The 26,209-nt window shown below is 40.3% G+C and overlaps 1 protein-coding gene across 1 annotated transcript in view; it reads right to left on the bottom strand.

The window, feature by feature from the left end:
• The window catches only part of LOC105932638 (dedicator of cytokinesis protein 2), a 127,888-nt gene that overhangs the window by 95,115 nt on the left and 6,564 nt on the right, over positions 1-26,209 (bottom strand). The window contains exons 8-23 of the mRNA XM_036127187.1: positions 25,286-25,443; positions 22,723-22,804; positions 22,411-22,546; positions 21,408-21,483; positions 21,108-21,184; positions 18,583-18,833; positions 18,223-18,321; positions 17,997-18,069; positions 17,613-17,716; positions 13,344-13,542; positions 10,058-10,155; positions 9,877-9,966; positions 9,530-9,630; positions 5,902-6,036; positions 1,557-1,665; positions 1,164-1,234 (exon numbers count right to left, since the gene is read on the bottom strand). Of these exons, the coding sequence (XP_035983080.1) occupies positions 1,164-1,234; positions 1,557-1,665; positions 5,902-6,036; positions 9,530-9,630; positions 9,877-9,966; positions 10,058-10,155; positions 13,344-13,542; positions 17,613-17,716; positions 17,997-18,069; positions 18,223-18,321; positions 18,583-18,833; positions 21,108-21,184; positions 21,408-21,483; positions 22,411-22,546; positions 22,723-22,804; positions 25,286-25,443 (1,859 nt within the window). The remainder of the gene's footprint in view (positions 1-1,163; positions 1,235-1,556; positions 1,666-5,901; positions 6,037-9,529; positions 9,631-9,876; positions 9,967-10,057; positions 10,156-13,343; positions 13,543-17,612; positions 17,717-17,996; positions 18,070-18,222; positions 18,322-18,582; positions 18,834-21,107; positions 21,185-21,407; positions 21,484-22,410; positions 22,547-22,722; positions 22,805-25,285; positions 25,444-26,209) is intronic.

Below are 26,209 nucleotides of genomic sequence, written 5' to 3'. Positions count from 1 at the left end.
GCTGACATGGGCTCACACTGAGGCACCGAGGGCCGTCGGAGACTTATCAGGCAAACTAATAATCGGAGCTGAATGTAATTAAAATCTGAAATGCCAAGCAAAGGACAGTACAACTCGGGCACAGATGACAAAATATTTGCAAGCAGCGCCACGCGGATCAGACTGAAGCTAAGTTTACAAATGTGTAGAAACTATAGAGGATAGAAGAAAGCTTTGATGTCCACCTCCTGCACTGTGATTGTAATTCAAACAGTTTGCTTGTGGAAAATGCTTGGGGCAAATCCTATCAGAAATGCGGTGGGGACCTTACTTTTAAGTTCAGATGGCTCTGATAGGCTTGTGTGTGAGAGCATAAGGAAGTGTGAGGAGATTTGTGTTACAGAAGGAGGAAAAGGGGGGAAAAAAAATGAATGATAGGAGACAGAATTTGAGGATGCATGTCCTGACTTTCAACTTTACACGTCAGTGCCTTTGCATTGCTGTGTGAGGCTGTGAGTCAGGTGGTAGGGAAAAAAAAAACTGAAGCTGTAAAAAGATAAACAGGTGGCTACAGACAATGTACAGCCCTTAAAATAACACACACGGGTCAGAGAAAGGTGAAATGAGAAATTATAAGGACAAAAGGCCTCGAAATGGAACCGTGATAGTCAAGTAAACATCGGTTAATGTCGCATTTCTCTAAAGTAAAAAGGTCATCCTAAGGAAATGGATCTATTGGTCGGTGGCCTCCCAAAGGATGAATAAAGAAATGCTAAAGAAAGATGAAGCTAAAACAGTAATATAGGTGAAGGGCATTGGGAAAACATGCCACTTTCTGAATAAAGAGTACAATGCACGTTTGAATCCGCCTCAATAAGAGGTTAAGTGGGTCATTCCAAGTAGTTTCGCTCTTTAAGAGACAGAAATACAGAACAGTTAAGTTGCAAAGGCGCGTACATAAAGAGCAGCACAACGGCCGGGAGCGTTTGTCCTTGTTTCTGCATCGGTTTGAGATTTATATCACCCAGTGAAGGAGGAAAAAAAAGGTAAGGCTTAAGCACCGAGGAGTGTGGAGGAGAATGGGGTTAACAGAGGTCAGTAAACAAAACTAAGAGAAATCTGAGCGCTCCCACACACCCGATCCCTCTAACCAACTGGATGACACTTGTGTGTCTTTTTCTTACCTGAGGAGTTTAGCGTCGAAAACTTTCTCGACATCATGCAACACTGTCGGCAGGTACTTCAGAGCAGCAACCTGATGACGCACACATACCGAAACACATTAAAATCACCGGTCTACTCCCTGTGGCAGGGCACTCTGCCATCGCACCGGCTCTTTTTACATATGAGAACTGATCCATCTCATTTCTCGACCACGCCGATTCTCTATTGACTACCTGGACCTGTTTCACTGCCTTGATGGACACGGTCATAATAGAGGAAAGACGTTAAGCAGCGGATTTACTGACGTGGTCCGAATCGGGAACGAGCAGAAGTGGGAAAAGATGACACAGAGAAAGACGGGGAAACGGGGTAGAAGCGAAAGAGGCAGAGAGGATTAGAGGACAAGTAATTACCCTTAGCAGGAGCGTGGTGGTGTAGTCTGTTCTCATCAAGTTGTTGATGGACTCAAAAAGCCTCCTCAGCGAGTCCTCAAACTCGGTCTGCTCCTTCCCCTCGTAGAGTCTGAGAAGGCAGGAAATAGTTTACACCAAACGCAGTTAAAGAAATTCAGCAAAAAACATTCAATAAAATATTATCTGTCACACAGAGAGAGAGGACACAACAGAATGCAGCATGAATGTGGAAGAAGGGCCAGAGCATCAACCTTTTAAGGAGGCAAGGCGAAGGCAGACAACAGGTGTGGTAAATATTTATTCAAACTGGATGTGGAAGGAAAGACAAACAGACTGAGAAACGAGAAGGAGCCTCATCTGTATTTTGCTTTAGTAAGACGTGTCTGTTAAGATTTCTCCCCCTGGTGTAGAAAACAAAAAGCTTACAGCAAAGCGTATTTGGACAGGATTCCACTATCACGGTATTTTATCTTTCACTTGCAACAGGAGTCCAAACAGAACATTATTCTTGCGGTGAACACACGAGAGGAGGATCATGAATCATCAGCTGACATTTTTTTGAGAAAATTTCAGACAGAGTAGCTTTTATTAAACCATATAGTTCATGAGGGGCTGTGAAGCGGCATATTCTCACACTTAAAATTGCTTTTAAAAAAAACACCAACTTGTAATATTAGTGCATGGGTAAGAAGGGTGATTAAATGAATGTACCCAACAATATTTGTTTTTACATTTTATTTCACTATTTTTTTTTTCCCCCATAACTGAGCAAAATCTCTAGGAAGCTTTATGTAATGATCCCTGCCTTCTTGTTTCCCTGTGGTATAAATAGGATGTGACACAGAGGGCCATTTTTCATAGCCACCGGCCACTAGCCTGGAAAACAACCCAAGCTTATCGTGCTTACATGCACAGGGGAAAAGGATGCAAGGGAGGCACAAAAAAGCTGAACTTCAGAAAGGAGTGGCATATTGGGGTCTCCACAACAACCATTCACAGGACAGGGGACGATCCTATTCTGTCTAATACTGAAAATCTAATACACAGCTACTATATCTGAGTGTTTTACTCCAATTAAAACGAGAGCAAGGAATTGATTTGACTATGAGAAAGCTTAGTTGCTTTATTGTTTTATGGTCTGTTACACACTGGTTAATTTGATGGAGCTCTGCAAGGACGGTCTGTTTGTTTGACCCCAAGGTTATTAAGGGGCAAAGTTATTCAAGCTAGGAGGACAGTTTGATCCTGATCATTTCCAGGTGCTACAGAGGGGGAAAAAAATCAACCATCCTCTATAGTTTTAGCACTTTGTCAGGGTATATCTGTGTGAGAAGAGCTCAGAAAGCTCAGAGCAGATGTGCATGCTGTTGTGTACATGTGTTATCTCTGTATAAAGGTCGATTAAAAGGTATAAAAGGTTTACTCTCTTTCCTCTGGTTATGTAATACTAGTTTTGCCACCACACGTCGCACATGCAGACGCTAGTTGGACTTTGACGGTCAAGAAACCGGAGGGATAGCGGACGATTTGTAATGGTGCTGGTCCGTTGCTCACCTCCAGAGTCCAGAAACCGTGTGTGTTTCAAAAGTAAACTCTTAAGTAAAAATGTAACAGAATTTGCTGGAAAAAAAATGGAAATGAAAACACTTATATTTAGCAATATAATCAACCAAAAACAGGAACAAACTAATGCGGAAATGCTTCTACAGACAAACAAATATATACATATCTTTTTTTTGCATGGCCATCACAGTTCCCAGAGAGGTTCAGGGAGCTGGACAGAGATTAGTAAAGACCCAGTGCATTGGATGAAGACAGGTTGTGCACAGAGGATTGATCAAAGATCCCTCTAGCTGCCACTCCAACAGTGTTAAATGTTACGTAAATGTTCACAGAGAATCCTGAGTGGTGAAGGGAGGTTGTACAAGGTATTGCCTATAAGTGTAGCACACACATTTCCATGTAACATATATAAACCTTTACATTTGTTAGAAAATGAAAGCTTTGATTTTTCTAATTAAGTGTGTGGTCATGCCACACAGTAACACCTGTACCCTCATGGCAGTCCTTCGAAACATTTAGTTGTTGTTGGTTTTTATTCTCGAATGCATAAATTATCTTTCCATCTTTGTTTTAATCCATAGCCTAAGCGGATGGTGATGATAATCAGTAGAGCCAGGGCTAACTCTCCAACTACAGTAATTAGGTACTGAAATCATACCTAAAGTCTCGTGTTTGTTATTGGAACGTGACATCAGAGTCGGACTGCCTGAGTAATTACACAGCAGAGCAACACAGGTAATTTGGTGCTGGAAATTGCACAACAGGGAGACACAAACAAATACACAATTATGCTAACAAGACATTATGCTGCCAAGATAAAGGTAAATATTTATAGGCACCAACCGCTGCGTTGACAACGACTATTAACTTAAAAAAAACTGAGTTATCTTTGTCGCTGCTATTTACAATCTTTTTAAACACCCACACCGGCCATTATCTATTAAACTTCTCTTCCACCAACCCTTACGCTCATCTATCTCCCCATCCCTCCTGCTACTCACTATCTTTGTGTGGATTCAGTTGTGCTGCACATTTGTTAATTATAATTGTGAGAGCTGGAGGGATGGATTAGTGGCTCACAGTGAATTTAGCACGGGGGGGGGGGGAGAGAGATTAGGCAGTAATGCACAGAGGTATTATCACTGGGCTCTTTGCAGAGTATAGTTATGATTACAGAAGCATTGTCCCGTTTAATCCATGAACTCTATCTGTGTTTAACGGTGTGTTTAGAGCGATATCCGGTTGTATCAGGGTCAGTGTTTGTGTTATCGCAGTCGGCTCTGCAGTAACACCACACATTTATGCTCAGCTAAAACGGCTGCACCTTGGAGGAAAAAAATTACTTTTTCCTAATTGAAAATATGCTCGCGGAAGTAGAAAAAAATCCAACAAACAAGGGAAAAACATGACTGTCAGGTTATACTTCTTGAATCAGGACTAGTGAGTATTTTTTTTTTACAGACGGCCCAAATAGTTACAGGACTACAAACAAAGCAGAGAGTAAAGAGGTAAGAATAAAAGAATGGAGCGGGACAGAAAGTATATAAAGCACAATTAATCTAAAGATATTTAGACCTGGGACATGTTTAAAAAACTCTGTCATGGCTACAAGTGTAGTTCAAGTGCACAGGTACGTCCTATTCATAAAGCAGCAAGGCATTTCACAAAAATACACACTTTAAATGCTAATAAGTATTTCTTAATTTTACTTATGTTAACAAGATCAAGTTGCATTCATGGTTTTCTGTTATTAATGATGTTTACAAAGGTCTTTAGCTGAAAAGATCTTTATATTTTCTATCAATCAATCAAACCATGCTATAGGTTAACTGACAGGGCTTACTAAAAGTATTTAAACATACTAAAACAAAACTGATAAAGTTGCTCCCTTTTGACTGAAAAGACAATGAAATTACTACAGTCGTGGTAAAAAAAAAGAGATGAATCTCTGTGAATAATAGGGTATTAAATATAGAAATGATTTGCTCTTGGCCAGGTGCTAAGGTAATACCAAAACAAACAAACCACACATCATAGATTCCATCTCGTCATTATTTGTCAGATAAAGACAAAGACGCCTGTGAATATCACACCCCAGAGACCCAACACATGTGGGAGAAATACAACAAACCCAAGAATGTGGAAGGACCAATGTGTCTGTACATAACCAAATTCAAAGATTTAAATCATAACGGCCCAAATACTCATGTCTTTAAAAGTTTAATATCAACTAATTTTCTACTATAGAATGGCGTGGGTCGGGCCCCAAATAAGATTATCTCATCCCAGGGGCAAGGCTGTCAGCTGGCCTGCATACATGTTTGAACACAGAACTGCGATGATCGCTGATTGCCTAATATTCCCTCTGCTCTTCTCAACCGTTACAACCCAAGTCATCCCAGGCAGGGCAGACCTTTTGAAATTAAGTGTTTGCATTCATTACATGATGCAGCTCTGGAAGCTCTCCAAGCGGAGAGAGCATCTTCCCTGGCGGAGCTTTTGTTTGCTGGCCGCAGTCCTGTACCGAGATTAGCTTTAATTTGGTTGCCGCACTTCATCAACGATGCTTATTAGGAAAATTTGTGCTGTTATCAGCAGCATCTTCTCCCAGAGCCGTCAAACACGATCACCTGAACAATGAAAAGTCACAGGCCGCTGCTTACATTCAAATAAACTTTTTCTTTTTTTCTTTTTTTCCCCCATTCTTGAAAGAAGAAGAACCGAATCTTGGGTGATTACAATAAAGACCGGTCAAGAGAAAAAAAAAAAACAAAGAACTTACTGGGAATAGAGCATGCGCGAGCGGACAATGAATTTGAAGATGTACTCGAGCGCTTTAAGGGTTCGCAGGATGGGCTCGCACTGCTCTCCACGACTGGACACATCCAGGTACCGCTTCAGGACGGACATCAGCTTTCTGTGGGAAAAGGGAGGGAGAGAGGGACAGAAGTGAATCAAAACCATCTAGACTTTTTTTTTTCCCCTGATGTTGCACAGTTTGAAACGCTAACCTCCAACCAACTATTTTTTCATCCCAAAGGCAGAAAGAAAAAAGCGAACGAGTGAAACGGAACAACCCGACGGGAAGCAGGTGATTGTGGCATGAAAGTCAAATAGCTCTCCCCACATTAACAGATGTACCTGTCACACTCAGACATTTTTATTTGAACTCAGAGGCATTGTGGGGGGGGAAAAAAAAAGAAAAATCCTTCCAACAAATGTGCACCCTACAGGCGTCTTTAGTTACAGACAGAAATACCTCAGTGTGTCAGAGCAGCTGGAGAGAGGTGTGGGAGGCACAGAGTTTATGACCTACCAAAGCTCCCCGGCAAATCCCCCTTTCCGAGACGTCTCAATGGGCATATAATACAACACATATCTGCCGTGGGAGTACAAAAGGTTAAAAAGTTTGTCTGTGTCACAGCTCCGTTTTCAAGAAATTGAAAAGGGACCCCCCTCCTAACCAACTTAATCCTTTTAAACAACAGGAAATCAGTGATTAAACGCTCACTGGGATTCAGCCGCGCTGCCGTCGTCGCGGCACTAAAAATGTTCTCCAATTAATACCATTTAGCCTTGTTTACATTCGTCTGGCTTTAGGACCGACGCGGGAGGATTTACTCTTTTTTGAGAGCAGTTTAAGAGGGAGTTAAAGACTTTTACATAACAGCCTCTTAGCTGACAGGCAATAAACTGCGATGCCTTATTTAAACAGGGTGAAAACCAGCACACAAGGAGCGGAGTCATCGCGCTGTGATGCCAACACAGATAGAAATTTAAATGGGATGGGGACAAGAAGGACGCGCCATGAGGAGGAGGAGATAGAGGAGGAGGAAGAGAGGAAGGAGGAGGATGAGGAGGACAGGGGTGTGAATAACTGGTTACAACAAGGATAAGATATGGAGTAAACAGCTAGAGCAAGAAATTAGGAAAGCAGGAGTCTTTTTAAATGTTTAAACAAAGAAATTGGCATCTGGTATAATATCAGTGCAACAGAACCTTTTTGTTACACGACATAAAGCCATAGCGGGGCATATATCTGAATATATAGAGAAAGGGAAAGAGAATTATAGTTTAAGTAAAGTCATTTATTAAGATGTTGTTATCAATGTGCACAGAACACACAATAAGCTGGACACAGGACCATGGTAGGAGAGACGGTGATAAAACTTTTTGTTTTAGAGATGTTTTACATTCCAAGTTTATAATGTTAATAACAGGATATAATCAGGATTGTTTTTTAAACCATTCTCCCATTTACTGGTGAAATAGACATGTTGGCTACCTCATATCTGTAAAGTAGTAATAATACCATTTATATGTAACATTCCTTAACTGTGTTGAACATTTATGGTGTAATTTGTTTTAAATATAACTGATTTTTACAATTCAGTCCGATCTATTTCATTATTCCTTTGCCTTTTCCTTCCAACCAGGCAGACTTGCTTACATTCTGTTAAAGTGAATCTTTTGACATTTTGCCGTCATCTTTTGTTTACATTTGATCAGGAATTTTACTTCGGCACAGATAACATATCTTACAGCAGCAGTAAAATGGATTTGGTGACACGTACACGTCATCAAAATGTAATTTATTCTTTTTCCATCAAATCCTCTCCGGCCAATGCGCAGACAAATGGCTGTTTAAACAGTCTTTGAAGGCACTTTCATTTGACATGAATTATGAGCATCATGAGGTGAATCAAAAGGGACATATTTGGACCTAAAAGACACAGGCTGTGTAAAGAATCTGATCTTAAACTAATGTCCAATGGATTTTAGCCGTGATGAAATGAAGACCAACTCTAGGTGAATAACAAAAGCTGGATTGATGGTACTTATTTTCTAATTACCTTCAACCTTTATGTGAATTCAAATGTACAGAAATAACTACATTCAAAGAATTCTTCTATAAATATGCAGAGAAAGAGCCGACGCAGCTTCAGAAACACCCACCACTACAGTGAGCATTTTACATCTGCTAGTTTCCTTAAATTCATAACACAAAAAGAGAAACATATTCCCAGCTTGGTGCTCCATCTCTGGCTCTAAATACAGTACCTGCCAGCAAGTGTGAGTGTAGCCTTCTTATTTGCACTTTGCATTACCTAACAGAATATTTTGGCACTGATAAATTACTTTCGCTCTCTTTGGTTTGCTAATTTTATTCATTTTTATAACTGTGAAAGCTGTCAGACAACAGTCGGCATGTAACACTAAATATAACGGCTTACTCTGGTGACTTTGGAGCATATTTTGAAACATTTGATTTCTAGCAATGGGGTAAACAAACGGTAATGCGGTGAATAAAAACACCGACTACAGAATAAAGCACAGGCCATTATAATAACTTCTGTTATTTTTCGGACCTACAGCAGATAAAAATACAGGATTTTCTGAAATCAAATGTGTTTTTGTCTACATCATGCCACGCTCTAATTCATCAATCTTTTGCAACTTTTATCAAAAGGAGCAAACACGAAGAGCACAATGAGAGCTGTAATGATAAGCATGAAAAAAATATTAATTTTCAATCAATTACTTCCAGGCCTGCAGGGAACAGTTAAATCAGTGTAGAGAAACGAATATCAGGATGTTCAGGAATTGATTGTTTTGGATCTTGTATTCACTTGTTTGTCTTTAGATTTGCCTGTTTTTGTTCTTTTTTTTTACCTCAATCAATAGAGCTTCAAGACTCTGATTTATAACAACTTTAATTGTCGAATTTAGTGCTTGCTTGCGCTTGCAGATTTAGCTTATTATGTTAAAAGTGTGTAAAGTGAAAGGAGGCATATACAAAGATCTTGTTTTCCTTCAAATGTGCTAAACGTCAACATCACACACTGAAAGTAAATAATTGAGATCAATTTTGAAATCATGAGCCAGGTTTATATTTTAATGGATCATGGAAATCAATAGTCAATAACAGAGGTCACCAACATGGGGGTCCCGACCCCCTAAGGGACCGCAGAGGAACCGCAAGGGGGACCGCAAGATTTGACGTACCTCCATCATGCTAAAATACCAAAAGATTAAAACTGTGGTTGATGTCATTGGGCTACAATATATATTTATAAAAAAAAAAAAATCCATCTCTAACAGTATTGCAAAAGTTAGACTACATCCATCAAGTGACATGTGCTCAGTTGGCACATATGTCTCAAGGTGATTGGCTGAGCTGTTACAAGGAGATCACTGAAATCCTGATCAAAATGTCGATAAATGAAATACGTTCCCTAATCTTATTTGCCCTGTGCTCTGCTCTATCTGCGCAAATCAGCACATTCCAAACAGCAACGATGCCCAAAGATCTGCTGCTCTCACACAACTGTTTCAATGCCAGAGGCGTGGCTGCATGTAGAACGCACCGGGGCGAGACAGGAAAACAAGAGGCTCAAAACGTCACCTACTTGTAGGCCAGGGTGGCGCTGAAATGCTGCTTTATGTAGGCCTCCAGAACCGTGTTAAAATGCTGGAACTTTCTGTCGGCGATCAGCCCGATGATATAAATCTGCCAAGGAAAAAGGGAAATAGGCCAGAGGAAGAGTTAGTGACACGTTTCCATACAGCAGCAAGCGTATGTTTACAAGGCAGATAAGAGTTACGTACAACCGTCTGAGGCACACGGTTCGTTTGGAAAGGATGGGCACACAGATACGTTAGACTCCAGACAGCTTGTCAAGAAGTCCTGCTGTGTGAGCTGACACGCCACACATGCAGAGTCATACCTGTAAAGGTTTGCACCCCGCACACTCACCAAGGCGTCAAACACCAGGATGTCGTAGTCGTCAGTCTGGGAGTGCTCCATCATGATGTTGAATAAGGCATCGAGCGTGTCCTGCAGGAACTACGCGCAAACAAAACAGAGCCGGTGTGAACAAACACTCCACGGTTGTTGTTTTGTTTTAGTTTGCTTGCGTGTTTTCTGCAACACTGACCTTGACCACCTCCTCTCCATCAATGATTTTCAGTTTCTCCAGGTTTTCTTTGAGGAGTTCAGGCCTGGTTCTCCATTTGAGCAACCCCAGAAGACCCACTGAAATCACAAACAGAATATTTTTAGTTCATATGGATTTCCTGTACACAGGTGGGTTCATATACTGCCTGGCTGATAAAGTAGCTCAAAACATAAAACATAAACAATAAAAAAATGATTCTAACCCACTGGGAAAACTTTTCAAAGGTGTAAAATGACTTTGCTGTTTTACTAAAAAATAGGCTAATAGTGTCTTATTGTTTTTTTTTTATATATATATATGAATAGAACAAATGTTGACAATTTAGGAAACAGGCAGGTTGCTCCTTTTCACTGATTTTTATCAGAGGTAAATGAATTTCTTCTGGTTGTGAATTCACAGTGATATGCAGGATGGACATAAAGATGGATGCATACCATACACCATACCATAGCTTTATTTATAGAGTGTTTAAAATTTAATTTATTTAAGTGTTTAAAAACAGCCAACTGTTGAAATAAAGTATTGTACATCACTACAAAACAAAAGACATCCATTAAAAAAACTAAAATAAAAAGAAAATGCATTAAAAACACTTAAACAATAAAATCTATTTAAAACAAAAACTAACTCTTGCTATTGGTAAACGCCAAAGAATAATAGTAGCCGAGTTTAAAGGTGGCCCATGAAGGGGCCTCTCTTATGTGAAGGGGCAGGCTATTCCATAATTGAGGACCAACAATAGAAAAGGCCCCGCCCCCTCTGAGCATCCTATTAGACCTAAGTACCTCCAGGAGATGCAGTTCAGCTAACCCGAGGGGCCGAGAGGGTGAGCAGGGATAAAGAAGCTCAGAGAGGTACGGCGGGGCTAGATCACACAACCACTTAAAAACCAAAATAAGAATTTTAAAATGAACTCTAAAATGCACTGGGAGCTAATGAACTGAGGCTAGAATAGGGGTAAATAGCTCTGTTTCTGGAGTACCTGTTAGAAGATGCGCAGCAGCATTTTGAACCAGCAGCAAACGAGAGAGCAAAGACTGATTCACTCCAGCATAGAGTCCATTACTGTAACCCAGGCGGGATGATATAAAAGCACGGATTATCGTTTCAAGGAGTTGTCTTGACAAAAAGAATTTCTATTTTACCAGCTGCCCTAAGTGATAAAAACATGATCTAACAGCTGCTCTGATCTGACCATCTAATTTGAAATCACTGTCTAATTTAAAACCCAAATCGGTGACACTTGGTTTAACACTTGCTGTGAGGGATGCAGCGCCCTGGGAAGGTTTTCATACACCTTGAACTTCACACCTTGTCACGGTGTAACCACAAACCTGATTTTGCAGGTGTTTTAGGTGACAGACCAGCACAAAGCAGCTCAACAAAAACATGTCTTGCAAATAGACCGATAGTAATATGTGTTTGTATTCAGGCTCCGAAAATCAGTATGCCGCACAACCACCTCTCCTTCCAATTAGAGCTGGAAGCCATTTGGGGTAGACGTCTACCAGCTTTGCACATCGGTTGTTCTTTGCAAAACAGCTCATGTTCAGTCATCCTATATCAAGTCCTGCTATAGATTATCAATTGGATTTAGTTCTTGGCTTCGACCGGCCCACTGTAACACATGACTGCGCTTTGATCTGAGCCATTCCTGAGTAGCTCCGTCTGCATGTTCAGGATGAAAGCTGAGACTCCTCGCTGCAGAAAAACATCACCAGCAGCATGGTGCTGGTTAACGTGATGCTGTCTTCTTTCCGGTTTTGGGTTAATGGATTTATTGGTGCTGCTCAGTAAGATGTCCAAAGCTTGCCATATTGTTTTATTGCTTTAAACTTCTCAACAGCTTGATCCCTGATCTGTCTACTGTATTTCTTAGTTTTCTGACTCTTTTTGTTTACTAATGTTCTCTGGCAGACCTCTGAGGCCTTCACACAACAGATTGATTTATCGTGAGATTAAATTACGCTAGGGTGGACTCTATTGACTAATGAAATGACTTCTGAGAGTTGAGGGGCGACCCAATACGTTTTAGCAAAACAGTGTAGCAAAATAGGAATACAAGAAATACAGGACGCACAGATATGTTTGCAGTATGCTTTATCCTGCGCTTAAACAATGTTAACATCTTTTTGTGCGTTTTCCCTTTCTAGGACACCAACATAGCATTCTCGTGAGTGATAGTTTATCAAATGGTCAGCAGAAAGGAAGAAAAAAATACCACCATTGTGGTAATTCTTTAAACCTTTGTCCATTTACAGCCTGGCAACTATGGATAAAAGTAAAAGCCAAATTGTCTTGAATAGTTAATCCAATATTTTTCACTGTTTGAAATACCAAACAGTTGGCCGGGTAAAACATCTGCTTATTTAAATGTAGGAGTTTTTTCCCTATGCCAATCATTTCATATTTAGTCAGCAAACAGCCTGCTTTAAATATGCAAAGTGTCCCTGCCTGTGTTTACACCTGAGCATCCAAATCCCATTTTTCAGTCATTAAATTTGTTACAGTGTTTGACTTGGGACAGATTTCTCTGTCTGCTACTTCTGGGCTCACTGTCCTCCTGGTCCAACCGTTTCCGAAACGCGGCGCCAAGCTGGCACATCTGGAGGGTGACCCTTAACGACCCCGTGAGCATTAAGGCCTGAGAGTCTGCGTGTGTGTGTTTGTGAATGAGGTAAAGGTGATTAATATTGCAGGAAAATGTTCATTATGGTGATGAACCGACTTCCTGAAGAACAGCTGTTGCGCTGCATCTGTGTTTGATGCACCTTTCTGTCTGGCGTGGATGTGCAATTAAGCACTCGTTGATGAGCTCCTTCTTGTGAATGCATCTAACCTGCGGCGCTGCGTGAGAGGGTATTTATAGACAAAGGCACAACACTCCTCAATGATAAAATCTATATAAACACAAACATGTCCAGTATTACTGAGAATGCTACACCTAAAATAAATCTGCATCTCATTACTTCTCTACTTCAGAGCAGAAATGCAAAGTTTTAATCATTTATATCCTCTGACTTGAAGAAACTTTCATTTGAAGCAGTGGGTTTGACCTTTGCCATCTTTTCAGCCAGCTGATTATTCATTGTCTTGGCTCAGCCTTATTTCCTTGTCGAAAGAAGGTGTTAATTAAAGTTTTTTTTTTTTTTTTCACAAGTCAGGTTTAATTTCAAGCATCCTCTCTGCCCCTAATTTCTGGCCTGTTTAATTTTCTGTGGTTCCACAAGCCCACACATGCCCAAGACCAACACTTTGCACGTACCGTTTTGGGTGAGTTTAGTGGAGCAGACCAGGGTGGAGATGCAAAAGCTGTCTCTGGAGCTCACTGATAGGCCTCCTCCTCCAGACAGACTGCTGCCGCTGCGGTTCAGCCCTGCCCCCTTGTGGTTGTCACTGTGATTGTAGCGGGTTGAAGGTAGGGACAAGTAGGAGTTGACATCCTCCATGCGCTTACTGTCGCCCTGGCGAGACGAGGCAAATTTGAATCCGTTACACAGAGTAGTGTTATGCCGTAGCTTTGGTAAAGAACATGTGTGACGGTATGATGGAGGGTGCTCCAGCAGGGGGACATGAACGATTCAGCTTTAACTGTCAAGGTTGTGCAAACACAGAAGAAATATGGTTTTGGTATCACTTTGCATTTAATTAAGACATTTTTAGTATAACTATATATAAAAATGAAATTTATTTCGCAAATATGCATATATTCAGTGTTTTAAAAATAAGACATGGCTGGATTGGGGCAAATAAGCATGGTATCAATCTGAGCACTCTGACTGTTAAGTGTTCGTCAGCCTGGTGAAAGAAACCATCTCTGAGGCAGCTAATTTTTGCTAGCAGTCCTGAGTAGCGCCATCCCTCTATATTCACCTTGTCAAGGCTAACATAACCTCCCTCCCAAAATCTGCCTTAAATCAAACTCCAACTTTACCCACCCTGGAGCCCAACAGCCTTCCGTCCTCACTAAAGCTTTGGAGAAACCAGTCTCAGTCTAGATCTGACCACTTGGTTGCATCAGCAGCTACGTGGTCTCATTTCATTGCTTTGCTGATGATACTTAGCTATACTTTAAGCTATACCATTCTCTGTTCATTTCACTGGCCTCTGCCCGGATATCCTGCATAATCGTCCTGCTTCCTCTCCACTGTTTACATGGTAATGTGCCATATGCTTACTGGAAGACCTTCTCACCTTCAATGTCCCTCGTCCACTCTCTGCTCCTCCAACACCAAAGCAAGGCACATTTATTTATATAGCACATATCAGTACAGAGACAATGCAAAGTGCTTTACATGATTAAAATACAGGGGGAAAAAACAGAATAAAAGCAAGTAGGAATAAAATGTAGAAACAAAATAGAACATGGAAAAATAGAAACTAAAAGCAAATATTAAAAACAGTTGGACTACAAAGCGGAACTAGTGATGTTTCAGTAAAACAGTTTAACTAGAACAGTCGAAGGCAATCCTAAACAAACGTGTTTTTAATCTTGTTTTAAAGGAACTCAGGCATTCAGCACTTTTATAGATTTCTGGAAGTTTGTTCCAGATAAGTGGAGCACAGGAACTGAATGCTGCTTCTCTGTGTTTTTGGTTCTGGTTCTAGGTATGCAGAGCAGGCTGGAGCCAGAAGACCTTAGTGGTCTGGAGGGTTTATACGCTGATAACAAGTCTGTGATGTATTTAGGTGCTAAGCCATTCAGGGATTTATAGACTAACAGAAGTATTTTAAAGTCTATTCTCTGAGATACAGGGAGCCAGTGTAAGGACTTTAGAACTGGGGTTATGTGCTCTACTTTCTTAGTCTTAGTGAGGACGCAGGCAGCAGCATTCTGGATCAGCTGCAGCTGTCTGATCCACTTTTTAGGCAGACCTGTGAGAACACCGTTGCAGTAATCAATTCTACTAAAAATAAACGCATGGATTCGTTTTTCCAGATCCTGCTAAGCACCAACCTTCTTCACTTTCCCAGGACTCTATCCAGCACCATAGGAGACTGGGCCCTTTCCTGTGCAGTGCTCTGCCTCCTCATCGAAGGGCTCCACAGACTGTGACATGCTTTTAAACAGGCCTGGAAACCTTTTTTTTTTTTTTTTTTTACAAATATTTTATGATATTTTTCATTTTTTGTCCGTTTTTTTCATTTTTTGTCTTTGCTTTTACTGTACTCTCCACTTTTATTGGTGTATTTCATGAGCATTTTATTGTTTGTGGTTTTTATTATATTAATTGTAGTTAATATTGATTGAAGTACTTTGAAATTGTCTTTAAATGTAAAGAGCATTCTAAATAAAATAGATTTTTGTTATTATTATTGATCACTGCCGTGAAATGCGCCTGCGCTCTGTTTTTAACACTAATCCTAGTCGTACACGCTTATTTTAATGATTGGTTGCTTTTCAGCAAGAACATATCGTGTACAAGTCAAATTAAACTCAGATTTTTCTAACAAAATATTTCAAACGTGATTTATGTGTTCATATAATATTTGTGAATAAAGTCATGGAACTTTTTGACAAAAAAAAAAAAAGCTCTGCTCTAGTTTTACCCACAGCAGTGGACTACAAGTGAGTCTCTGCAAGTGAGTAAGAGACAGAAGTCAAGAGGGGCAGAGAGATCAAGAGGAATGTAGGGACAACGAGAGATAATCGGCAAAGAGGGCACAGGGGGGCCATCCATTTGGTATTTGAGTGAATCATGAGTAATTAATCTTCACTGCCTTTGACACGTAATCAATATGGGGATTCAATCTTAGCTTGGGCTCATCAAACAGGAAGCTATTTGGCTTCACTCAACCTGTCAGCGAGGCCATAATCTCCTGTCCAAACTCACTATATCTTTAGTTCTGCTTTGATGGCTCTTATTACTGCAGTGACATTATAAAATGTTTTCGCTCGCTTATTAACTTTTGGATTTGCATCTGTATTCCAAGCATGTTGTAGGTAGAAATGTTTGTCCTCTGTTGTTTCTTGGGTTTCAACTTTCACTTTGACTGGTCGTATCTCTTTCAACATCTATGTCTAATTCACTGTATATCCAATGCTTGATCTGTAAAAGTTTGAAGTCACCACAGTTACAAATTCTTTGCACTACTGTGCAAGAGTAGAGCTTTATGCAGTGATCAGGAATGTCACTGTGCATGCATTCAGACAAAACCTTAACAGTACAGAGGGCACTTGCAGTCAGACCAGCCATGGGAAATCCCTGCCTTCATCCAGGAGTGTCATGATTTGGGTTTTGTCTTGGTTCAGGTTATCCGTTTTATTTAAGTTTCTGCTTTTGGGTTCTTTCTTGTTTTGGCTTTGTTTTAGACGTGTTGTTCTGTTTAGATTAACTGTTGTTTACCTGTCACTTTATCAGCTCGGTTTGTTCTCCCCTCAGCAATCAGTCAGCTCCCTTGCCCTGATTAGTTCCACCTGCTCACTTGTAATTAGTCTTCACTCCTGTTCACCTGCTCACTCCCCTATATAGTCCTGCCACAAACTCCTGCAATTGGCCAGATCAATCTGTCAGGAATCAGAGACAGAGGACCCAGTATTCAGCCAGACAAGAGAGGTTTTTAAGCAAAAGAACAGGATTTATTAATGATCAGGGACAGGCAAGGCTCAATGGTCAAAAAGGCAGTCCAAAATCCGGTACACAAAATGGCAATCCAAAAAGGCAGAAGTACAGACAAGGCTAAGGCAAAACTCACAATATCCCAAGGCCGGTCCAGGTCAGAAAAACAGGTAAGCAATCAACAGGGCTAACAGAAATAAAACGCTGGATAAGACTCACCATGTGGTTTGAATTGATCTGGCAGATTGCAGGAGTTTGTGGCAGGACTATATAGGGGAGTGAGCAGGTGAACAGGAGTGAAGACTAATTACAAGTGAGCAGGTGGAACTAATCAGGGCAAGGGAGCTGACTGATTGCTGAGGGGAGAACAAACCGAGCTGATAAAGTGACAGGTAAACAACAGTTAATCTAAACAGAACAACACGTCTAAAACAAAGCCAAAACAAGAAAGAACCCAAAAGCAGAAACTTAAATAAAACGGATAACCTGAACCAAGACAAAACCCAAATCATGACAAGGAGAGGATATGCACTTTTATTAAACAACAATATTTATCGAACCACAATCATTTCTAGTTTGGGGTTAGTTCCCCTTTATTTTGTTAAGAGGTACTGCTTAGTTAAATGTTCAAAAATGGCCCATTTTTAGGACAAGTCCTAAAGCAAGAGTTTGATTGTATTTGTTTGACAGTGCTATCTCTAAGTTACAAATAAGAGGAAAGAACGGCTAATATTTGACCTTCTGTTCAAATGATCCGATGCTGAACTGTGACCTCAAAGTCAGGGTACCTTACCCAGACTAATGTGCACCGCATCATGCTCTGTAATGTGCTGCACTGCTTGTGCAAAACACATGGCAAGGATTTCATCGCTATAATTTCGTGGATGAATGACAATAAGCAATAATCTGAACAAGCATGTTTAGTTTAACTGGCTTATCAGCAATAAAGACATAAGAAATTAATAAAGTCTCACCTTGAAGACAATCAGGTCATGCAGTCCATCCTGCAGAACTGTCCCATCCTCTTTCATCAGACGCACAAACGCCATGGCAAAATTCTTCTCACTTTTGTCCTTTGCTTTAGAGGAAGGAGAGATATGTGTAAACCAAACCGCAAAAACACAACAGGACAAAAGGGGATGAGGGGGGAAGGTAAGGAGGGTGAAGACTTCAGACTCCCCAGAAAGAAAAACTGCTCATTTAAATAATCAGGTGTGAGGAAAGAGGCCATGGGTCATTTCGCAAATTGGTTACAACCATTAGGTGCTGTCAGTATCGTAAAATGCTGCAGGGAACAGTGAAGAGGAGAGGTGTGGAGCTTATTGCTGGCGAAGAACATGCAAGTAGATGCTACTTACACTCCTGTGAAGAGCGGTGTCTGAACATGAATCGCAAATGAATTCTGTGCATTTCTTCCAGAGGGACCGTCACCTGCAGGACATCTCGTGTTAATAGAGAACATAATGCTACGCACGGCCTTATAGAACAAAGTGAAGTGAGTCATGCAAATGATGTATAGCCAGTCATTTCAAAGAGACTTAAAGAGGCGGCTGGGAGAGAAGAGAGCAACTCAGACGCACACACCTTAACTGTCTCCATCCAGCGGGGCTGTTTGATCTGGTAGTAGATGACGGACCTGTACTCACTGACTGGTTTATCCCCAGCTCCCAGACAGATGGAGTTCTATTAAAGCCGGCCAATGAAAAATATGTCAGTGTAACTTGTCAGATTTTATTTTGCAGCATATGCCTGTGTAAGGGAAGGTGCATTGGAAGAATTGCCATTCTGGGATAAAGATGCATGCCTCTGTGTACTGCTGACTAACAATACATGACACATAATTCTCCACCTGCAAGCTCAGCTTCAGATTGCCCCCGCACACAAGCTAAAATCCCTCAGTTCAAATCCCCTACCAGCCTGCATCGCTGGCTCTGTGCTGCTCACCTGTATGACTTTGCCCTCCTCATCACAGACCCACATGATGACTTCCACATTTTTCTGTGTCGTCTTGTTGTACTTGTCAAAGTCGCCGCCCTGTAAGGTGAGATAGATGTCGTTCCGGACGTCCCCCGGCATGATGATCTCCGGGAAGCCCAGCTTTCGTGCAACCACCGTGCTGCGGTCCACCAGGTGAGGGTATTCTTTTCGAATCTGAACTATGTCTCCCACCAGAGCCTTCATGGTGACCCATAATCCTGAAGGGCATAATTGGAGATGGAGAAAAGACTTAGAAAAGCAAAAAAAAAATTGCCCTGTGACACAATATTCTATGAAAAAAGTCTCAAAAACCTTTTACAATCATAACATTTGAGCACGTACGTCTTTTGATCCCTCTAAAATCGGATCCTTGCAAGCCAATAGTTAGTATAAAACAGAAACTTGTTTCATATTCTTTGTTCTTTCCCGGATGATTACACACCATTTGCATGCAGCACTATAAAATGTTAGCAGGTCCAGAGGGGAAAAACGAAGGTCTTTTCTGTGATATTGTCTGCATGCAGATAACCAAATGAAAATAAATTACATAAACTGAGACTATGCTAATGTTTGCTGGGGAACTTTAATTTTTGTTTTGTTTTTTGAGCCGGCAGTTTTTTAATGGCAGCTGGAAACGAGGTTTCAGCTCAGTGAGATGAAAAAGAAAAAATGTATAAGGTTATGACAGTTTAACAGAAAACTTCACAGAATTTAGGCAGATAGTATAACTACACATTAGTTGTAAAAAAAAAAAGAGCCCATGCCACCTGGCTTAAACAAAAACACTAAAGAAAGAAGCATTTCTGTGCTCTCTTTTTCAGGCAGAAGAACGAAATGGGCAAACAATTATTTTAATGCAACTTTCAATCTTTATCAAAACAGAGTTTGAAATTGCTTCCAAAACAAACTTAAGACGAGGCATGAGAGTTAAAGTATTTTTGTATTTTTTTTAATACAAATATAAAAACTGCTGCCCTCCCGTTTCTTATATTGCCATCATGTACGTCGGTGCATTTGAACACCGACCTTACCTGGGTCATAACCTGACACATAAAGAGTAAAATGAGGTGCATTTTGTGGAGCATCGCGCCCTCTTACATGTCTGAATCATGTGGGTCACTTCAAATGCACCGCTGGTTTGTAGCATACATTTGTATTGGGATGGAGAGTGTAACTCACAGGGTTATATCTTGCTTTAGGCAGGGACGTGTTAGTGTTGCGGTGACATCACCATCTGACTTTTTTTTCCCCTTTTTGTTACATAATCAAAGTTTGATGCAATATGCATAGTCTGGTGGCTTTAGAGCAGTCAAAAAATTAAAGGAGCAATAAGTGATAATGACACCTAGTGCCCCCCCTTCAGAGGGTCTCGCCCAGGTTGCCAAGTCAAGAGAGACGAGGACGTAGCACAGCTAAATTCAAGATGATGAGTCAAGACTATCCAGCCAATGTGAGTTGTTCTTGTTGAATAAACAGCTTCTGCCCATAAAGACGTGGAGATCCAAAAAGGGGCCAACAGCCTGCCCCTGACAACAGCCTATTATGCCGTTTCCTCAAAGGTCCGTCACTGTTGTGAAGCCCCACTGAACTTTTACTTTCACAGGACAGGTCTATGATGTTGTATTGTGTTCTATTTCTGGTCTACTTCTCTTAATGACTTCCATGTTTGCAGACTGCTGCTCTTTTGCAAACATATAATACCAAATGCTGTGCTCTGTTTTGGAAACCCTGGGAACTCTCATATGATTGGCTCACGAACCAGGAAGTAAACACGGGCTACACTCTGCGCCAAAGTAGTTCTGCACGGTTCCTCTAATTTTGACAGGAGACAAGCGTGACTAAGACATTGTTGAAAGAGAGGATTGACTGTTTATAGATGAATGTTACTTCCATCACAGGTGACAAATTGGAATGAGTTATGTTAATTATATGATTATACAGTACATTTTTTACTTATTGCTTCTTTAAGAGCAGAAAATAAGGCAGGTCAGGAGCTTGGTGGAGGTGAATTAAGTGAATCTTGCATGTTTGGAGCGTAATGTGTTGCATATATATATATATATATATATATATATATATATATATATATATATATATATATATATATATATATATATATATATATATATATATATATATAAAACAAAAAAAACAGTGCAGACTAACATGCAAAGTTAGACTTGGGTATGACAGCGTCTGCAACTCTGGTTGTATAAGCTAGCCTTGGGGTAGTAGGGAGTAGGGTTGGGGCTTTGCAAGATAAATAAAATACGGATCACATAAAATAAACAACTAAAGATCAAGGAACACTTTTTCTTGTTCCATTTAGAAGACCAGGATTCAGTTTGTGACTGACAGGTTCATCTGGCCCCAAACAACAGCAGCACACACAGACCTATGGACAACTTGGCTGCATATAGGACAACCTTCAGCAAGGATTGTCACATGGATGGAGAAACAGAAAGAAAAAGCCTGTTGGAGCTGAACGGTACCTTGGCCGCCGCTGTCTCCTCGTAACGCTGTCACTTTGTTCAGCAAAGTGTGGAGAAAGTCATTTTCAGCCACTACCCTGAAACCAAATTTACACAAAGAAATACAGTTGAATGTGCAAAAAAAAAAAAAAAAACTGTTTAAAAATCTTGTGGATGCTGACAGCTGCAAGAACACCAACCAGCAACATTTCAATTCTAACAACATAAGGGATCTTTAGGGAAATCCAAAAACAGCTTTGGAATACTTTACTGGTTATAGAAATATAGCATAGAGGAAAAAGCTGAAGAAACCAAACATACGGGAAGAAGGGAATGAAGAACTGCTTCTCCTCATCACACTCGATCTTCCCTTTGATGATGTCACTGATGTCCATCACTACCAAGAAGAGAAAGTAAATGCGTCAGTGTGGAGAAAAATCAAAGCAAACGCTTCGCGGTCATATTTTATATATGATGGATTCACCCCAGATAAATGGTAAATGGACTGAACTTAGATAACGCTTTTCCAGTCACACTGACCACTCAAAGCGCTGTACACTAGAGCCACATTCACCCAAACATACTCACTAACACACACATTCATACACAGACCTGATCCACAAACACTCCCCGACAGTTGTTTTCATAATAGGTTATGTGAGTATATCAGCACTTGTTTAAACAATAGTGAAGAGCAGCATAAATAGTAGAAAGGTCATGTCTCCTGCTCTAATGTTGCGTGTGTAAAAGACTTTAGCGCTGTAGTTCACTAATGAGGAAATATATCTGAAACTTAATTGTCCAAAAGAATAATAGTAATGCAATTATACTGAAGTGCAAACTCGGTGGCATAACTGGTAAAATCTGCTAAAATAGCAACAGCATTGATTACTCTGCTATAAATATTGCTAAACTTGGTTAGCAGCACATTACTGTTTTCTTAAGAATAAGGTTTATTTTATATGTTCAAAGTTACTAAAGATCCAATGGTCTCCCCTTACAAAAGGAATATTGACCAATTAAATTAGATTATTGAATATTTCTTTACATCATTGTTGGTGCATTAGTTTAGGTTACAGTGACACCATCACTGTTTGCAGTAATCTGTCTGGAGTCACCAACATGAGTGTTTGCATGAAATTAAATCACTGCTTCATTGTTGTAAACTCCTAACATAATCATGCATACAGGCAACATTTCTGAGAATAGCTTGTACATGCAGTATGTCCAGACACCACTAGCAAATTCACATGAGGACCACAGGGATTGTCATTTTAGCTCAACTTTGGGCCAAAACAAATTCAATTGTCTCCACTTGAAGTACCTGCCACCCCAAAAGGCCTCCGGAGGCCCAGGGTGCACTTCTTGTTGTTGGCTTCTTTCAAGTCCATCCTGCCCACTCTCACTATCTGACAGATCAGATAAATCTTCTCTCTGCTCAGGTCTTTGTTCCCCAAATCCTGGTGGACAAGGACAGAGAACAAGTAAGCAGAAGAAGCACCCGAGGAAAGCCAGAGATGGAAAATAAGTCAACACTGTAACCCTCTGACAGGTAACAAGTTAATTCATTGCCCTGTTGTGCAGGGTCCTGCCAAGCTAAGAAACGGTGTAGCAGTGCCCCCCTGTGGTCACTTACTGTGAAGACAACCTTCAGGTTGTTCAGCATCTCAATCTCTTTTGGAAAGCCACTGCTGCCCCAGCGAACCAAGTAGTTCTCACTGCAAAAAGAAAAAGAAAAAAATCACAAAATATTACAGCCACATTTAATCTAAATTGCTGCTTAACTATAATTTTATTTAGTACTGTATTAAACATCAAAAGAGTGATAAATAAAGGAAAAAATGTTTGAAACTTCAAATCACAGACAGGTTTTTCTCTTTTTTTTTCTTGTGGGGTAAACAAGACATGACCAGTAAAAATAGGTGAACAGACAAAAAGATAAACAGAATGTGTGGATATATTATTAAATTCAAGAGTCCAGTGAAGTCCATAAACTCAGTACAGTTTGTGTACTGATTGGTATAGTAAAATTATTTGATACTCTGGAATAAACTATAATGACTTCAACAACAACAAGAAAAAAAAAAGCTTCCAGAAAAAAAAAAGCTTCCTCACTTGCAGTGATACTAATAACTGTGCAAAAAATTATAATCAAAATAGTAAATACTATAAACAATTCTATTTAAATTACATGAGCTGCAAAAAATAAATAAATCAGTAAACTGACACGTTAATAAACAAATAAATAACTTAGTAAAAGGATGATTTTATAAAAATATGGTTTCCTTCTGGAACACTTGGCACTGCCAACTCCAGAGCTGCCAGGATAAAAAAAATAAAAATAAAACAGATAAGATTCAGTGCAAACAATGCATCAATAGCCACCTCATTTTTATATAGATAACTACACACAGTCCACTTGTGTGTCGTTGAATCTTAGTATAAATTCAGCTGTTCAGTGAGGGAACACCATCATGAAGAACATGGCAGATCAATTTATTGAGAGGTTTAAACCCCACTTAGGTCTCAAAACAATATCCCAAACGCTGAACATCTCACAGGCACTACTCCATCCATCATCTAAAACTGGAAGCAGTGTGGCATTACCAAAAACCTGCCATAACATGACCCTTTGCCTAAATGACACGGCCACACAAGGAATCCATACATCAGGGAAGTGGCCAAGAGAAGTCCCATTTTGCTTTTTATGACAAGCCATGTATAAGAAACAAAGAGCATGTGGAAGAAGATGCTCTAAACAGATTAGACCAAAACCGAACACTTTGGCCTCTATGCAAAACAAAAAAACCAAAAAAAAAAAAAAAAAAAACAGGACTCCTTCAGTGTAAAACAGCAGTGGCAGCATTATGCTGTGGGCATGTTTCCCTCCTGCAGGACACAAAAGCTGGTCTGAGTATATATGAGAAGAAATTTGTAGATAAATACAGGGCATTGCTGGAAAAAAGCCTGTTAGAGGCAGCAAAATACCAGAGATTGGGGCAGCGTTTTATCTTTCAACAACTCCAGGCATGCATCAGAGTCACAATGGAATGGTGTCAATTTAACCATATTTAAACCAGTTTAAATGTCTTAGATTTAAATCTAGTCTAGAATAGGTGGAAATAATGAATGTTCAGAGATGTCTTTTTTTTTTGCAAGCTTGTTGGACTTGGGCTATTTTGCTAAGAAAAATGGGCAAAGTTTGATCTTTATTTTACCAAGTCAGGTAAAATAGCAGACAACATTTGCAGCTATAACTCCACTGAAAGGTGCTTCTATACAGTACTGCCTCAGGGAGGCTTTAGATAAACCACACTTTTCAGATTTTATAGGTTAAGAAATAAAAAAAAATAAAAAAAATATGTTTCATGCAAAAGGTGTAAGAAAAACACAAAAGCACAAAGACAGAACAATAATAAAAAGTCTTTGGCTAAAAGCCAGTTGAAAGAAACACATAAGATGAAAGAGAATCAAACCTCTGATCAAATAGCACTGGAGGAACAATCTTATAGTAGTTGATATTTATTGAAAAAGCGATGACTGATTTAGACCTAACGTAATACTTGCAGCCTCTCCGGCTTAGACACAGATATAGCCGGCATGACAGTGAGTGACGGGGCTTAACATCAGCTCCGTCAGGCTCCATACAGCCCTGCCACTCAGCCTCTGCTGGCCTATAATTTTAATTTCCTTATGTCTATTTTTTGCAAATTGTCATAATTTAGTGTTGCTCAACAATGGAGGAGAAGGGAAGAGGGAAAGGTGTATGGACAGGGAAATAAAGAAAAGAGGGAGGGAAGTGTGTGTAGGTTGGAGAGTGAGTGTCCATACATGTTTTATACAGCTAAGAGATGGAGGCAGAGATAAAATGGTTTAAACTGAAATTTAGTGTTTTATCAACAACATTAAAATTAAACTCCAAAACATCCTCTTTTTTTGAACGCTTGTACGATTTTAGATAAAAATAGAAAACCTGCGTTCAATATATCACGTCTAAATCATAACATACAGTTTTGCTGCAATATCCTCCTAAAAAAAACATTTAATATTTGAAAACAAGTTGGGTTTCAAATGTACGACACATCAGTTATTTATGCCAGACTGATTTGGACAGGAATGTTTTCAAAACATTTCATCATGTGGTGAAATCCCTTGCGGGGGGGGGGGGGGCAAAGCTGAGGCAGGAGGACCACAGCTACCTGATGATGGCTTGTTTGACGGGGTCATACAGGGACATGAAAAGCTCCGAGTCTTCTCCGATGCGACACACAAAGTTCCTGACGAAGACGTAGAGGCTGTGGGTGGGGGAGGACTGAATCCGTGCAGAGATCCCACTGTGGTCGGTCTGGACGTTGGACTGCGGGGAAAAACATAGGATCACTATCTGAACTATAACCGTTTATTGAAGTATTATATACAAGCTGCTAGAAATGTTAGAAAAATTCACTCCTTATTTCAGTATGTCTCTTCAGGACAAAAAGTAACCCATGAGCCATGAATTCAAATAGCTATTAGCATCCCTGCTGTTAAAACTTGTGCCAGCAGCGCTCAGTCTTTTTCAACAATTCACAAGATTGGAGCAAACAGAATAATCTTTCACTTGGCTGCTCTTCAGCTCACCCCACGGGCTTTCTGTAAGATTTGGTCGCAGAGGCTGAGATGACAGGGGAGGAAGGTTATTTTGTGTGTGGTGTGCCTTTTGTGTTGATTTTTCTACATGCTTGGGATCATTATTCTGCTAAATGTTTCACTGATCACTCATTTTACAGATACAATACTGCATTCATCCAAATCTCCTGGTGTTTTAAAGAGTCCATGATGCCATGAACTCTGACCAGGTTTTCAGGGACAACCATTAATGACAGAGGGGAAGAGGGGCTGTCCTACACAGTCTTTGGTTCTTGCAGGAGCAACCAGGTGTTGCTGAATTTTAGTCCCATCTCACCAACGCACACGTTTTCCATTAACATCTGTGTTGCATTCAGCAACCCCACGTGCCTGTGGCCGCATGGAGCCGAATACTGTTTTCACACAGAAAAGATTGAGAGTAAAGGTGAAACCACACCAAGCCGGAGAGGCATTGTAACGCCTATGCCAAGAAGGAAGAAGATCAGGGTGAAAAC

Source organism: Fundulus heteroclitus, chromosome 23, assembly GCF_011125445.2.
Source record: "Fundulus heteroclitus isolate FHET01 chromosome 23, MU-UCD_Fhet_4.1, whole genome shotgun sequence".
Lineage (NCBI taxonomy): Eukaryota > Metazoa > Chordata > Actinopteri > Cyprinodontiformes > Fundulidae > Fundulus > Fundulus heteroclitus.
Note: the sequence above shows the minus strand (reverse complement) of the source record. Positions and strands in the feature narration are given on the sequence as shown.